Source organism: Nicotiana sylvestris, chromosome 7 (genome assembly GCF_000393655.2).
Source record: "Nicotiana sylvestris chromosome 7, ASM39365v2, whole genome shotgun sequence".
Lineage (NCBI taxonomy): Eukaryota > Viridiplantae > Streptophyta > Magnoliopsida > Solanales > Solanaceae > Nicotiana > Nicotiana sylvestris.
The window spans coordinates 144,963,049-144,980,571 of NC_091063.1; the positions used below are offsets into that span (position 1 = coordinate 144,963,049).

Consider the following 17,523-nt stretch of genomic DNA (forward strand, 5'->3'; position numbering starts at 1 on the left):
CGGGCATCTTTAAAGAATGTGGGCCAGAAGAATCCGACTTCTAAAACTTTAAAAGCTGTTTGATTTGCTGCATAATGTCCTTCAATTGCTCCATCATGACAGTGATATAGAATTTTATTCATCTCTTCTTCAGGTACACATTTTCTAATGATATTATCTGCACAATTTTTGAATAATTAAGGTTCATCCCACAGATAATACTTTGCATCAGATATAAACCTTTTTCTTTGCTGGTAAGAGTAATCTTGCGGTATCCACTTTCCAACCAAGTAATTCGCGATATCTGCCAACCAGGGTGGTTAAGTCACAATTGTGTCAACTGAAAAAATATGATCATCGGGAAATTCTTCTTTTATCTCATTAAAATCAAGGGGAGGTTTTTCTAATCTAGACAAATGGTCAGCTACTTGGTTCTCTGTCCCTTTTTTGTCCTTTATCTCAAGGTCAAAATCTTGCATAAGTAAAATCCATCTTAATAAACTAGGTCGAGCATCTTTCTTAGCTAAGAGGTATTTTAAAACTGCATGATCAGATAAAACAGTGACTTTGGTTCCTATCAAATAGGAGCGAAACTTATCAAAAACAAACACTACTGCTAGTAACTCTTTTTCTGTCGTGGCATAATTCACCTGTGTCTCACTCAATTTCCTACTAGCATAGTAAATGGGACGAAATATCTTATCCCTTCTTTGGCCTAAAACAGCTCCAACTGATGTATCACTAGCATCACACATGACCTCAAAAGGTTGGTTCCAATCAGGGGACACAACTACAGGTGCAGTTGATAACTTTTCCTTAAGGGTTTCAAATGCTTTTACACAGTCACCTGAAAAATCAAATTTAGTGTCTTTCTTCAAGAGGTTAGTCAGCGGTTTTGAAATCTTTGAGAAGTCTTTTATGAATCATCTGTAAAAACCTGCATGACCTAGAAAGCTTCTAATTCCTTTCACAATTGTGGGAGGGGGTAATCTTGCTATACGATTAATTTTTGCCTTATCAAATTCTATCCCTTTAACAGTGATTTTATGTCCTAAAACAATTCCTTCCGTAACCATAAAATGATATTTTTCCCAATTAAGAACTAAGTTTGTTTCTTCACATCTTTTAAGAACTAAGGTCAAATGGTTAAGACAATCCTTATATGTTTTGCCAAATAGTGTAGAATCATCCATAAAAATTTCAAGAAATTTGTCAGTCATGTTAGCAAAAATTGCCGACATGCAATGCTGAAATGTAGCAGAGGCGTTGCACAGACCAAATGGCATTCTCCTATAGGCATATGTTCCATGAGGGCATGTGAAGGTTGTCTTATCTTGATCTTCTGGTGCAACTAGTATCTGATTATATCCTGAATAGCCATCAAGAAAACAATAAAAACCATATCCAGCAATTCTTTCCAACATTTGATCAATAAACAGCAAAAGAAAATGATCTTTTCTAGTGACATCATTGAGACGCTTGTAATCAATACAGACTCTCCATCATGTAATAGTCCTGGTATGTATGAGCTCATTTTTTTCATTTTTTATAACTGTCATACCTCCTTTCTTTGGTACTACCTGAACGGGACTTGCCCACGGGCTATCAGAAATGGGGTATTTAATACCTGCTGCCAACAGCTTTAAGATCTCTTTTTTCACTACTTCCTGTATTGCTGGATTCAATCTTCTTTGTGGCTGGACTATTGGCTTGTAGCTATCCTCCATGAGGATTCTGTGTGTACAAATAGCCGGACTAATCCCTTTAATATCTTCTACAGTCCACCCCAAGGCTCCTTTGTGTGCTTTCAATACTTTAATCAAACTATTTTCTTGTTCTGCAGTAAGAGAAGATGAAATAATTATTGGGAATAATTCTTGCTCAAGATAAACATATTTCAAATGAGAAGGGAGAGTTTTGAGTTCAATTTTTGATTGAACTTTTTCGGATTTCATTTCTTCTTATTCTGAATCTTTGTCCAATATTTCAGCTTCTTTTCTGATGGTGGGATCATCGTCATGTGTGGTGCCTGATTTGATCAAGCATCTTTCCATTGAATTTGGAATTAATTGATCATCTTTGAATTCATCTGTAAGATAACTAATCATGTCAATGGAAAAACATGAAGATGATGTTTCATCTCCTGAATATCTTAGTATCTTTTGCATATCAAATATGACTCTTTCTTCATCAACTCTTAAAATTAATTGTCCTTGATGAACATCTATAATTGCTCTTCCTGTAGCAAGAAATGGTCTACCTAAAATTATTGGTTCATTAGGACATTCTTTCATTTCAAGTACTATAAAATCTACAGGGAAAACAAACTTATCTACTCTTACGAGTACATTTTCAATTATTCCCTTAGGTTTCTTAGTACTTTAATCTACAAACTGAAGAGAAACACTTGTGTCTTTTATTTCACCAAGATCTAATGTTTTAAATATAGAAAATTACATTAAATTTATTGAAGCTCCAGAATCACAAAGTGCTTTTTCAAAACATACTCCTCCCAAAGTGCATGAAATTGTAAAACTGCCTGGATCACCAAGTTTTTGTGGTAGCTTATTTTGAAGTATAGCACTGCATTTTTCCGTAAGCATTACCATAGAAACTTCTTCTAATTTTCTTTTACTTGACAAAATTTCCTTTAAAAATTTGGAATATGAAGGCATTTGTAACAAAGCATCAGTAAAAGGAATATTGATGTGAATTTGTTTTAAAATCTCCAAAAATTTTGCGAATTGGTTGTCAAGCTTTTCTCTTTTCATTTTTTGTGGAAAGGGAATATTCACAGGGAGAGGAGTCAATTTTTCAATATTGTTTTCTTCTTTTTTCTTGACTTCATTCTTTTGAGATGGTTCAGAGGGTATTTCAACATTCTTACCGTTGTTTACCTGTTGTTCTGACTGGTCTGCATAAGGTTCATCAAGCTCCTTACCTGATCGTAAGGTGATGGCCTTAAGGTGCTCTTTTGGGTTTTTCTCTGTATTGCTTGGTAAGGGACCTTGAATCTTTTTTGAAACAAGAGCTGCCAATTGGCTCAACTGTATTTCCAGATTTTTGAGGGATGAATTTTGGCTCTCCATCTTTTCATCAGTGACCTTAATATACTTATACATAAGATCATCAAGACTTGAATGAGCTTGTTGAGGCCTTTGCTGATAAGGCCCTGCTTGTTGATAAGGTCTAAAGTTTGATTGACCATGGTTTGGATTCTGGTATCCGGGTGGACCCTGTATTTGTTTCTTCTGGAAGCTTTGAGAGTTCTCTGCACCATTTGGATTGCTCCATTAAAATCCTGGATGTTTCTGTGCCATTGGACTTCCAAAAGGATACTGCTTGTAACCGATGACATTGACATGTTCATCATTGTGATTGGTTGCTTGACATTCATGGTTCTGATGATTTCCTCCACACATGTCACAAGCCTCAGATTGGCTTGGTTGTTGTGTATTCACCTGAAAAGTTTCAAACTTTTGTGCCAAAGAAACATTTTGCTGTGTTAGTGTAAAGCATCAACCTGATTTACTGTAGCGGCCTTTTTGATAATTATACGCTCAGATGGCCATTGGATGACATTCTTAGAAATTTCATTCAACAATTGCAACGCTTCCTCTGTTGTTTTTTCCATTACTGAACCTCCTGCAGCTACATCTATCACATTTCTAGAAGAGTGTTTTAGCCCGTGATGAAAAATATACAATTGCATATGTTCAGGAATATCGTGGTGTGGACATTTTCTTAATATTGCTTTTAACCTTTACCAAGCTTGATAAACTGACTCTGTGTCAGTCTGCAAGAAATTAGATATGTCTTGTCTTAACTTTGTGGTTTTAGCAGGGGAAAAATAATTATTGAAAAATTTCTGAGTCATTTGATCTCATGTGGTAATGGAACCTTGTGGCAAACTTCGCAACCAAGTCTTGGCATCTCTTTTTAAAGAGAAAGGAAATAGCCTTAACTTGATAGCTTTAGGAGGTACTCCATTATACTTAGCTGTTTCAACAAGTTCCAAAAAGTCAATTAAATGACTGTGTGGATCTTCACTTGCGTCTCCAGTGAAGATGCAAGATTGTTGAATTGTTTGAATCAGGCCAGTCCAGATTTCAAAGTTGTTGGCTGCCACTGGATGTTTTCTGACACTAGATTCATAGTTGAAGCAGTCAGGTCTAGCATAATCCCTTAGGATTCTGTTTGCTGGCCTTGGCGCCACTTCATCAAATTGATCCTCTATTTGTACTGGTGGTGGTACTTCGCGTGGGTTGATATTTTCTACTTCCTGATTCTCCTTACCTTCACAAGCTATGCTTTGGGAAGATAATGCTTATCCTTTCCTGCGTAATCGAAGAAATCTTTCAATTTCAGGATCGTAATTGACCAACTCTTTTATAGAAGAGCGGTTCATAAACTACTCAAAATTCTAAAAAAAAATAAACTGAACTTAACTCCTAAAGTGGTGGTAGTAGTAGTAGTAGTAGTAGTAGTAGTACTTAGAAGAAAATAATTAAAAGAAAGTGATGAATAACAAGGACAACAAAGATGACAAAAATAATAAGCGATCAAATAAAAATAGTAGTATGATAATGTTGTTATTGTTGTAGTAGTTGTTATTATTATTATTATTATTATTATTATTATTATTATTATTATTATTAGTAGTAGTGGTAGTAGTAGTATATGATAATAGTAATTATATTAGTACTAATTAGCAATAGAGTTATGAAAAAAAATGGTAAACGAAATCAGTTAGTAGTAACAGTAATTAATGATGGAAAATAATAATATAATACTAATATGGAATATAGTTACAAGTAGTACTAGTATTAATAATTGTGACTGCTATGCTATAATGATGATAAGAAGGATAAATGATAATAACACTTGTATAAGATGTTAGTACTTGTAATAGTAAAAGTAATAGTAGTAATATTTAGTAAACATTGATAGCAAAGATAATAATACTAATAGTAAGTTTCCAAATTAGTAACAAAATATTTAGTCTGAAGTAGACTTGTGCAAATCCCCGACAACAGCGCCAAAAATTTTGACGAGGCCAATGCGTATAAGATTTTGCTACTCGTACTCTATCAAATTCTAGTATAGTTTATGATATCGTCCCATAGAGATTGAAGAATCTAGTAGCAAATTTATAATGTTCTTACTACTATTTGAGAGAATCAAATTGATGAAGTTTTGTTTGTTGAAAATTTAAATTGCTTAAGTTGAAACTAAATAACTTTCGGAAGATTTATATTTAAAAAGAGTTAGGAATCATTGAATTCACTCGTTAGCGTGATAATAATAAAATCTTAGCTTTTACATATATATCTCTTAGGAATAACTGTTTATTGCTAATACAATTATATTTTTCTCACTAAGAAATAATCAATTAACAACACTCCGCGAGGTTATGTAAATCAATTGATATATTACTTGTAATGATTAAACCGAAATAATTTTCTTGCCTGAATTATGCTAAAAGATAGCAAAAACCTCTTGCGATTACTTTTTACTTAAAATCAATAATCTTGCCAACTACAACTCCTCCGTTAGAATTAGAATGGAAGTAAGCAGGATTACAGACTTGGAATGATAGCTTAAAAAGAATTACTCTCACTCCATTATTTTACCCAATAGTTATCGTATATTAATTTTGCTTCGTGAGAATTACAAAATTGACATACAACTAACTTTGGAGAATAAATAGATAGAAGTGATAATAATTAATTAAAACTAGTATTCCAGCACAATATAGAAATATAATTAGAAAGTTTCAGGTCAAGCATGTAGTAAAATTGAGATTAATATTATAACGCTATTGAGCTTCATCAACTATCCCAACAAAAGAGATTACTCCATTATGGAGTATTTAAATCTCACAAAGAATTAAAATACTATCAACACTCTTAGAAAATTCAAAGACTAGAAGATAAAATGAAATAGATAAAGAGAGAAGTAAAGACCAAAGCTAGAGAAAAGTTTCTAATTAGGCACGTATGATCCATTTCCCCTTTCAACACAAACATCCTATTTATAGAAACAAATCTCATAAGGTGCCACGATGCCTCGTGGTTCTTTTGCCATGATGCGTCGTGCTTCTATTGCCATGATGCCTCGTGCTTCTCTTTTTATTCCTTTATTTGCTTTATCATGATATTTTTATTTCCTGCAAAATACTATTAGAAAATACAGATAATTGACATATTATATATATATATATATATATATATATATATATATTATTTAAAATAATTTATTTTTAAGTATATAATATATGAATATTTTATAGTCATCAAACTTACCCGCACTTGAATCCTTGCTCGTCCTCGAGGCAGTAATTTTATTAATAATTGTTATTTCTTGTAGAGTTGAAAAGTAAAAAAATAAAGTTTCACATAAAATTCAAAACCTATAAATTTTTCAAGTCACCAAATCTATACCTTGTTTCTGCTTCTGCTTTTGTTTGACAAAAACTTTCAACTCTTCTTTTGATGAACCTTTTGAGATTGATAACATTATGATTACAATTTCGAGTTCTCAAATTTTGTCCATAGGCTTGCCCTTCATGTCAGTCTCCACTAATGTAGAATCAACACTAATTTCTAAAATTATTTTAGGACTTTTTCAGGCTTGTAATTATAGGCTTAATGTTGCTAAGGTAAAAGGATATATTTTTAGTGACTTTGTTCCATCCAACTTTATTATGAGAGCCAATTATTTTATCAAAGTAACTATGTACAACTCAACACAAGAAAATAACTCTAGAGATTGGGCTAAAGGTCCCGGTCTCCAATTTCATAATTAACATCACTTAATTCATCATTTCTCTCAATAGATTTCTTAAATTCAAGCTTCTCGAACCAATAATATTTTTTTACAGGTATATACACCTTGTTTTCCTCTTTTTTTTTAAGAGTAATATAAAACATTTACTCCATAAGTATTCATTCATCGCTTGCTTTAATAATTATTTTTGCTCAACTATAGCGGGAAGGAGTAGTATCAATCTTTTTGTAAGGTAAACCAATATGGTGTATCAATAAAAGATGGTTTATCACTCTCTTTTTTTTTTTCTTTTCTTTTTTTTGGGGGGGAGGGGGATGAGGGGCTTAAAGTTTGGTGCTAAAAGGTAAAATATAAATATTTGTGGTTAAAAATAGATAGGCTAAAAAAGGTGTCAAAGAAAGCCTAATTTCATGCTAAAAATAGTGTTGTCTAGAATTTCGCCTTGATAGACATTTGGGGCAAGTTCTAGCAGAATTTTATTGATTCTACCTATTGAGATCATAATGCTTCTCAGTTCCAACACTTTCTCAGATTTGGAGATACTCGTTCTTGCCTTCACAAAAATAAAATCACAAACTTGGAAGTTATATGACATAAATGAAAAAAATTATGTTTGAAAAATATGTAAACTTTTACTTTGAAACTTTAATATTGTACAAGAACAACAATTAAGAATAAAATAAAAGATGGTTATATATATATATATATATATATATAGGGAGAGAGTAGAAAAAAACTTGAAAGAGTGTGTGACAACACATGTTTTTATATGTAATAGACTGACTAATTTAAGACCTTATTAGTCATTTGGTTTTGGTTTAAATATAAACCAACAAATATACCTGTGCCAACATTTTGAATTAATTCATTAAATGGTTAATCAACCAGTTACTTAGGCATACCGATCACCATGGAGTTACTCCTGCACAGGTGACTCTGTTGTTGTAGAGGCCTTCATGAGATGTTCTGATTGTACAATAACCTGGATATTGACCAGATCAATTGATTAAACATTTAATTACCCAAATCTATGTCGGGCTTATGAAGCTCCACTGCTTCTCCCTCAATGGCTACGGGTTTTGTATCTTAGTTCGAAGTTTAACGTCGTCATCTCAACTTATTAATTGCATAATTCATCAGTCTATCAAAGTAACCGATAGATGTTGTTCAAAATGTCTTCCATAGTACAATTTTAGCCTGTGACCATTTACCTTAAACTTGTCGCCTCCATTTTTCAGAATTTCAAAAGCCCCGTACGGAGTAACACCTATAACATTGTAAGGACCCGTCCACCTGGATTTTAATTTTCCCGGGAATAACCTGAGTCGGCTATTGTAAAGAAGTACCTGATCTCCAATTTTGAAACTCTTTGGTCGGATCAACTTGTCATGCCATATTTTTGTTTTTTCTTTAAATATTTTAGCATTTTCATAGGCTCCCAATCTCAGTTCTTCCAATTCATTAACCTGAATAAATCAATTTTTACCAGCGGAGGTTAAATCAAAGTTCAGTGCTTTCAATGCCCAAAAAGCTTTATGTTCTAATTCTACGGGCAAATGACAAGCTTTTCCAAAGACTAATCTATATGGAGATGTTCCAATTGGCATTTTGAAAGCCGTTCGATACGCCCATAATGCATCATCTAATTTTAAAGCCCAGTCTTTTCTTGAGATTCCAACCGTTTTTTCATGAATTCTTTTTAACTCGCGGTTGGAAACCTCAACTTGCCCTTGAGTTTGAGCATGATATCGTGTTCCTGTTTTGTGAGTCACATTATATTTTGACAGTAAAGCAAAAAATTGCCTATTGATTAAATGAGTTCCTTGGTCACTAATGATGACTCGCGGTGTGCCAAATCTGGTAAAAATATTTTTTCTAAGAAAATTACACACTGTACGAGCATCATTCTTTCTTGTAGGGATGACTTTAACCCATCTTGACACGTAATCCACAGCCACAAGGATATATTCATAAGAGTGAGAAGAAGGAAAATGACCCATAAATCTATTCCCCAAACATCAAATATTTCACATACCTGTATTGATTGCAGTGGCATCTCATCTCTCTTGGTGATATTACCTGTTCTCTGACACCTGTCACATTGTGCTACATATTCTCGGGCATCTTTAAAGAGTGTGGGCCAAAAGAATCCGGCTTCTAAAACTTTAAAAGCTGTTCGATTTGCTGCATAATGTCCCCCAATTGCTCCATCATGACAGTGATATAGAATTTTATTCATCTCTTCTTCAGGTACGCACCTTCTAATGATATTATCTGCATAATATTTGAATAAGTAAGGTTCATCCCACAGATAATACTTTGCATCAGATATAAGCTTTTTTCTTTGCTGGTAAGAGTAATCTTGCGATATCCACTTTCCAACCAAGTAATTCACGATATCTGCAAACCATGGTCGTTGAGTCACAATTGTGTCAACTGAAAAAATATGTTCATCAGGAAATTCTTCTTTTATCTCAATTAACTCAAGAGGAGGATTTTCTAATCTAGACAAATGGTAAGCTACTTGGTTCTCTGTCCCTGTTTTATCTTTTATCTCAAGGTCAAATTCTTGCAGAAGTAAAATCCATCTTAATAATCTAGGTCGAGCATCTTTCTTAGCTAAGAGGTATTTTAAAACTACATGATCAGTAAAAACAGTGACTTTGGTACCTATCAAATAGGAGCAAAACTTATCAAAAGCAAACACTGTCACACCTCCTTTTTCCGTTCCCGCGAGGGGTGAAGGAGTTTTTCCAATTAAAGGACAATCGAAACGGGATTTGTTTATTTATTTCAGAGTCTCCACTTGGGAGATTTAGGGTGTCCCAAGTCACCAATTTAATCCCGAATCGAGGAAAAGAATGACTCTGTATTACAGTCTGCGAACCAGAAATCCGGATAAGGAATTCTGTTAACCCGGGAGAAGGTGTTAGGCATTCCCGAGTTCCGTGGTTCTAGCACGGTCGCTCAACTGTTATATTCGGCTTGATTATCTGATTTTTATACAATTATGAGCTCATGTGCAAGTTTTAACTCTTTACCGCTTTTATTATTATATTTTTTAAAAGAATGTGAACATCGTTTAAAAACATGTCTTTGGATTGCGTCACATGAAATGCACCCGCAATCCGGAACACATTTTTATTCAATGTTTTGGGATTTGGATTTGGGTCGCATGAAATGCACACCCGAGTTTAAGAAGGTAAGATTATTAAAATGCGCGCCTAAAGAGACTAACGCGTGGTTATTTTGGGAAAAAGGCCGTGAAGTTCGCTAAGCGGCCGATCCCGAGTTCTAAGTAATTAACACATACATTTTATGAGGGCCCCGCAATCTGTGCGTTTTATTTGGCGAGGCTCATCTCATTATTATTATTAAAAGGGCAATCCTAAAAGTGACTAAGGTAAATTTGTCTCTAAACATGAAAGAAGACAAGTCCTAATTAGTTTACATGCTTGAAAAGTCTGGGCCCTTTAATAACTTTTGCATATTTGATTAGTTCTGAAATGTCGTTACAGAGTAAAACGTACAGTAATCCTGGCATGATTCAAGCCACCAGAAATTGCTAACTCACCAAATCACACATGCCTATCCTTGCTTGTTACCTTAACTAACAACCTTAGACTTACAACTACGCTTCTTTTTCTTTAAAGCGTTGCAGTACCTTTTTAAGTAACAATTGAGGGTAAGATTAATGCTAAGATCTAGTTGACCAAGAACTCAAACAATCATACTATAATCCGAGATTAGTTAACAACCTACTAGCCATTTCAGGGATCAAACCACAAGTGCTATTTTGCAAATTATCGGAAGTTATATCCAACATCCATTACATGGTCAAGTTCTTATTGAATACGAGCTAAACTACGTTATTCCAATACATGATCTAACACATAGCAGTTTTCTGTAGTCCCTTACAAACAACTAGAATGACGAAACTATATTTTTACAAATTACAGATTCAGTAATGCTTTAAGGAACTAAATAAAACAGTAACAACAAGTTTTAAACAAACAGATTGCTTTTCTGGGTTTCATTTCAACTTCAACCTTTCACATGAATTCATGCTTCACATTTTTCGTCTTACAACAGTCATGATAAAGTCGTGTACCTGGTAGAGGAACAGAGACAGAGTAGAAAAGAAGTCAGCAGCAGTAGCAGTAGCAATAGCACAACAGCAAATTCAGCAACACAGCAGTAGCCAAAATAGCCCAGCAATAGATTAAGACCCAACAGTAGCTTCAGAAAACACCATGCAACAACACCAAATGCACCAGAAAATCCCAAAATGCAACCCCAATACCCAAACAGCAATATAAACCACCACAATATGACCAAAACTTGAGTTTGCAACAAGAGATAGACCAGCAGACTTTCAGAAAATTCCCACAGCTCTCAATGCAACAGTAACAGAGGTAAATACTGATTTCAACAGTAAAAGTGAAGCAGATTTTCCTTCTTTAAATCTCAAACCCACTGAACTTTAGTGTAGAAACTTCTAGCCTACTCTCTCTATTCCTCTGGAGTTTTAAAGATAAATCTCCAGTTTTAATCCTCTTTTTTTTCTCTGGCCTCTTAGGATCAGAAAAAACCAACCCTCTCCCTTGTTCTAAAAGAACCTATTTATGGGCCAAAAAAGGGCCAACACCAGCTGCCTTCCTCCCTTTGCCCATACCCCCTTAAAACTATATAAAAATGCCCATGACATTCCTGTCAGACTCCCATACTGCATGTTTTTCTTTTTTTAATCAAAGTTATGGGTATTTTAACTTATTTTAATCAACCTCCCCATGCCATTAAATCTTGTTCCCCACTATCCTTAAACAATATATCAGTTTGATGGTATTTTAACACCCTATTGTCAGCCCACCAATTTCTGATCTTTTCAATCCCCAAACTACCCTGAATCCCCTGGTTATTACTGTTTTACCCTAAGCTTCAGAAACCTGAAGTTTGAACCTATGGAAGTTCAAACTCAACAACTGCCCAAGACTAATTTCTAACTATTTCCTAATTGCACTGCAGCCACAACCAATTCATAGCTAAATTCAAACAATGGTTCGATAAAAAATGTGAGGCTATATGCATCAGATTATTCGAATATTCAACCCTGTAAAACTAAATGACGACATTTATCCAATCGACTATACTAGTTATAACATATAACAACTAATCGATAGACAAATAAGACCAAATAGGCCACCAACAGGTTCTAGCGGCTTTGCACAAAACACGGAAACTACATGAATTAAACACTCGGCGATATTAATCAAATCGAATATGTATCTTACCACACACATTTAACAATGGACAGAAGAATAGTCGACCAAATAAAAAAAAGGCCTTATGAAGATGGAGAAAATTGAAAGAAAATATCAGTAAAATCAATAAATTAACTAAACATGTTAACAAACACAAACAACATTCAAACAAGAACAAAAAGGAAAGAGAAAACTTACCTTGGAAGCTCAAAAACAAACGACCCAGGCTTGAACTGGATTTGACCATTTGAGGTCGAACGTACTTTAATCGAAGTGTTCTCAACTGAGAACACCTCGATTAAGGTCTATTAGACCCCAACCCTCCGCTTAAACTGGACGGATTCCCAAGGCTTTGTGTTCTAGGGTTTATACGGTCTGATTTAGGGCTTGAGGGTCTCCACCTAGATTCGAACCAAACCAAGATCGGTTTGGTTACGAGTGAGGCTAGGGTAGTGACCGGTGTGAATCTGGGGTTGGTTGGTGTAGATCGGGGTTTTGCTCGAACCTTCAAACGAAGATTAGAGACGATGGGGAATGATTAGAGGCAAGATGCTAATGGATTCGTGTTCAGGGTGGTTGGGTGTATCAGGGGTGTTATTTTGGTGGTCATCGGCGTTGTGGTTGCCGGGTTTATGGCGAGAGTGAGAGGTGGCGGCTAGGGTTTGAAATGGGGATGCTTGGCTTGTCTCTAAGAGAGACGACGGAAGGGGGGGGGGGTTCGGATAGGGGGCAGGGTAAAGGGGTTAGACTTATATACGTAAGAGGTGGTTTGATCCTGGCCGTTGGATGAAGTGAGATCGATGGCCAGGATCTTTCACTTAATGTGGAACGGTGCCGTTTGGCCTTGGTTGGGGTTCGGTTCGAACCAGGTAATGGGTCGGGTTTGGAATGGGTAGGGAGATGAAATCCTGGCCGTTGGATCGATTTAATCCAACGGCTCCGATTAAAAGGGGCCAATACGACACCGTTTGAGGCGTCTCAAAGTTTGACCAAATTGGACCAGATTTGTGGGGGTTGTTTTGGGCCTGATTTTGGGTCCAACCAGGGTGGCCCAATTCCGATTTCCTTTATTTTTTGCTCTCTTTTCTTTTATTTTTCTAAAAACTAAAATTCTAAATTAAGTTATAAACTAAATTAACTTATCAAAAATACTAACTAATTCCTAGCAACATTTATCATACATAATTAAACACCAATTAAAACAAAATTGCACAATTTGACATTGAATGCTAAAAATGCAAACGATGCATATTTTTGTAATTTTCATTCTTGTAAAACAAACTTAATTACTCCTAATTGTAGAATTAAATCCTAAATGCAAATGTGACATATTTTTGTATTTTTTATTAATTTAACAAATAAACATGCATGGACAAATACAAATAATTATCCTAAAATGCCGCGAAAATTCTCAAAATTGCACACAAAGGAAAATCGTTTTATTTTGAATTTTTTGGGAGTAATTCTTTCATAGGGCAAAAATCACGTGCTTACAAACACTACTGCTAGTAACTCTTTTTCTGTCGTGGCATAATTCACTTGTGTCTCACTCAATGTCCTACTAGCATAGTAAATGGGACGAAAAATCTTATCCCTTCTTTGGCCTAAAACAGCTACAATTGCTGTATCACTAACATCACACATGACTTCAAAAGGTTGGTTCCAATCAGGGGACACAACTACAGGTGCAGTTGATAACTTTTCCTTAAGGGTTTAAAATGCTTTTACACAGTCACCTGAAAAATCAAACTTAATGTCTTTCATCAAGAGGTTAGTCAGCGGTTTTGAAATCTTTGAGAAGTCTTTTATGAATCGCCTGTAAAAACCTGCATGACCTAGAAAGCTTCTAATTCCTTTCACAGTTGTGGGAGGGGGTAATCCTGTTATAAGATTAATTTTTGCCTTATCAAATTCTATCCCTTTTAGCAGTGATTTTATGTCCTAAAACAATTCCTTCCGTAACCATAAAATGACATTTTTCCCAATTAAGAACTAAGTTTGTTTCTTCACATCTTTTAAGAAATAAGGTCAAATGGTTAAGACAATCCTTATATGTTTTGCCAAATAGTGTAGAATTGTAACGACCCGAACCGTCGTTTCCTGTATTTTCGTCCCATATTCCCCGTTAAATGCTTATTCATGTTTCAATATGTGTACTTGGTGAATTTGAGTCAATTCGGATCGAGTTTGGTATGAAATGGGACAATTAGTCTCTTTAAGGAAGAATTAGTTTGGAAAAGTCACTGGATGTTGACTTGTGAGTTAGAGGGCTCGGAATTGAATTCTGATGATTTGGTTAGTTTCGGGGGATGATTTAAGGCCTAGGAGCGCAATCGGAATTAATTTTGGAGGTCCGGTGAAGAAATTAGCTCATTTTGGCGAAGTTAGTATTTTGGCGATTTCCGATTAATTGGTGAAATTTTGATCCGACGGTCGGAATGGAATTCCAAGAATTTTTGTAGCTTCGTTATGTCATTTTGGACTTGTGTGCAAAATTTGAAGTCAATCGGACGTGATTTGATAGGTTTCGGCATCGGAAATAGAAGTTGGAAATTCTAAAGTTCATAAAACTTGGATTGGAGGTTGATTCATGATTTTAGCATTGTTTGATGTGATTTAAGGCCTAGAGCAAGCCCGTAATGTATTTTGGGACTGGTTGGTATTATTGGTCGGGGTCCCGGGGGCCTCGGGTGTGTTTCGGATGCCCAACGGGTCATTTTTGGAAGATTTTTGCCGTTTTGAGCATAAATGTAATGATCTAAAGGTTCATTTTTAGTTCTAGAGATCCAAATTTGATTTCGAGACTTCCAGAATTTAAATCATGAATTATAGGACTGATCTGGAAATTTTGGTTTAATTTCATCAAGTCGCGATTGGGTTTTTGACGTGAAATGTGAGTTAATTGTTTAACGAGCGAAATGAGTATTAAACTAGGCAAACGAGCTCCGAATTGAGTTTCATTGAAATATTATGTTTATATTATTATTTGTGACTCATAGGAACAAGAATCGTCTAATTCCGAGTTCGTATGATGGAGTTAGAGCCATTTTAGTGAAAAATGGCTGTGCTGCAAATTTCTTAAAAGCTGCTGTATTTTCTGCAGCAGTGAACAGTACTCGCGCGTGAACAGTAACTGTGCGGGTTAACAGTGAACAGTGACCTCACGTGCATGAACAGTGCCCCGCGTGAACTGTACCGAAAATTTCTGGACAGATTTAATGTCCAGCAGTCCGAGTTTGGTCATTTTTTTTTACTTCCAAGCTCGGATTTTGGGCGATTTTTAGCAAGAAATCTTGGAAAATCTTGAGGTAAGTCACTTGTGATTATTTCAACTCCATAATATTGAATTATCATTAAATAATCCGACTAGATTACATGTTTTTGAGGAGTAAATTGAAGATTTAGGCCTAGGGATTTGAAAATAAGATTTGAAGATTTGAGGGGTCATTTGAACTCCGATTTTGGTAACTTTTATATGTATGGACTCGTGGCGAGACGAGGAATCCGGTGATGTGACTTTCGTAATTTTTCGAGAAGTGGGCCCGGGGCTCGGGTTTTGCGAATTTCGTGAATTTTGATATTTTTCGAGTCTTTTCGATTGGGTTATATTCCCTTAGCCTATTGTAATGTATTCGTTGTGGTTTTGACTAGATTCGACGCGCGAAGAGGTAAATTCGAGAGGCAAGGGTATAGCGGAGTAGACATTGGACCGTCTTTAGGTGAGTAATGATTTTATGATGCACTGAGGGTTTGAAACCCTGGATTGCACAACATACTGCTATGTTGAGATGAGACACGCGTTGTATGACGAGCGCGGGATCATTTACTATTGGGGATTGTGACTTGGTCCATCCCAGTTGATATTTTTACCGCGTAATTGATAAAGATTTATTGTTTTTCACTATGATCGGGCTTATTGCCATATTTGGGCTTTGTGCCAATTATCTGAAATCTTTTGTAAATTTACATCACTATTTTCCTCACGAATTGAAATATTATTTGAACTCAGTCCAATTGAATTATATTATTTTGTGAACTCAATTATATTTATACTCAACTCGAGATTTAATGATATTTATAATGTTGTTGAGCTGAGCACTATTGTTTTACTGATGCTCAAGAGGCTTATGATTATTTTCTGGATTGATTGAGGCCGAGGGCCATACGTGATGATATGTTGAGTGATGTGAGGAGGCTTTCAGGCCTCGAGGGTTATATGAGGAGGCTTTCAGGCCTCGTGTGTGATGTGTGAAGGCTTTCAGGCCTATTGATATTGCGCTTGGGCTGTAGGAGCCCCTCCGGAGTCTGTACACACTCCCAGTGAGTGCAGGGTACCCAGGTGAGTTGGGAGTGGGCCCGAGAGGCCGTTGCTTGTGTGTGGTGAGTTGGGAGTGAGCCCGAGGGGCTGATGTTGTGTGCTGGTGAGTTGGGAGTGAGCCCGAGGGGCTGATACTATACTGAGATTTACATATTGAGCCCGAGGGGCAAGCTTTTGATTTATCCTTACTGTGGAAATTATTTGTCTTTACTGTTTTAAAAGAATAATTATCTGATACTCACTATTTTACTGTATAACTGATTTTACTGCTTGGGATATCGCTATATTGAGTCGTTATGAGATTTCATGTTTTCAGTCGTTATTTATTTTTATTACTCACTGGGTCGGAGTACTCACATTACTCCCTGCACCATGTGTGCAGATACAGGCAGAGCTGAGTTTGCTCCTGAGCGCTGATTCTTTCCAGACCAGGCGGTGACTATGAGTAACGAGGTAGCTGTTGACGTCCGCAGCCCCGTTTTCTCCCTTATCTTTGTTATTTATGATAATTCCAGACTTTATAAAATATTAGTAAACTATGTAGTAGCTCATGACTTGTGACACCCCGATTTCGGGCTGAGTTGGGACGGTTTTCCTTGTTCTATCACATTTATTTCTCATTTAAGATTATATTGCCCATGATTTAGACTTATTCCTGCTAAGTTATTATAAAGAGATGTACTGTTTTGCTGATTGTCTAGCCTTGTCCTCACGAGAGGCGCCATCACGACCGGGTTGGGATTTTGGGTCGTGACAAGTTGGTATCAGAGCCTAGGTTACATAGGTTTCACGAGTCATGAGCAGGTTTAGTAAAGTCTCATGGATTGGTACAGAGACGTCTGTATTTATCCTCGAGAGGCTACAGAACCTTTAGGAAAACTTCACATTCTTGAATTCTTATCGTGCTTTCTTGATTCAGCTTGAAAAGTAACTCTTGAAATTCCTTCCACACGTTCGCATGCGCGCATGAGCGCTCAGTATCAGATGTACCTTGATGGCCTGTGATTCCCTGATTGAGGGGCGAGACGTGATCTCTATGAGTTGATGTTGGGCCAGTCTGAAGGACTTAAGGCCGGATCTTTTCCTACGGCTTAAGCACTAAGGTGCTGATTGTGTGAGAAATTGTGATGAACTTATATGTCCGATAATGGCCCTATTAGCGGGAATGATGGTTGG

General features: G+C 35.9%; 1 protein-coding gene across 1 annotated transcript; it reads right to left on the bottom strand.

The window, feature by feature from the left end:
- Positions 1-2,432: 2,432 nt before the first annotated feature.
- On the bottom strand, positions 2,433-3,691 carry LOC138873895 (uncharacterized). The gene is made up of 3 exons (XM_070152381.1): positions 3,503-3,691; positions 3,329-3,440; positions 2,433-3,250 (listed from the first exon to the last, which is right to left on the bottom strand). The coding sequence occupies exons 1-3, from the start codon at positions 3,689-3,691 to the stop codon at positions 2,433-2,435; spliced, it is 1,119 nt and encodes a 372-aa protein (XP_070008482.1).
- Between the last annotated feature and the right edge of the window lie 13,832 nt (positions 3,692-17,523).

Coding starts and splice junctions, on each gene's coding strand:
- LOC138873895 (XM_070152381.1), bottom strand. CDS start 3,691: ATGCAATTGTATATTTTTCATCACGGGCTAAAACACTCTTCTAGAAAT. Junction 3,441..3,502: donor AGGCCGCTACAGTAAATCAG/GTTGATGCTTTA, acceptor GAAACTTTTCAG/GTGAATACACAACAACCAAG. Junction 3,251..3,328: donor TGAACATGTCAATGTCATCG/GTTACAAGCAGT, acceptor CAAATGGTGCAG/AGAACTCTCAAAGCTTCCAG.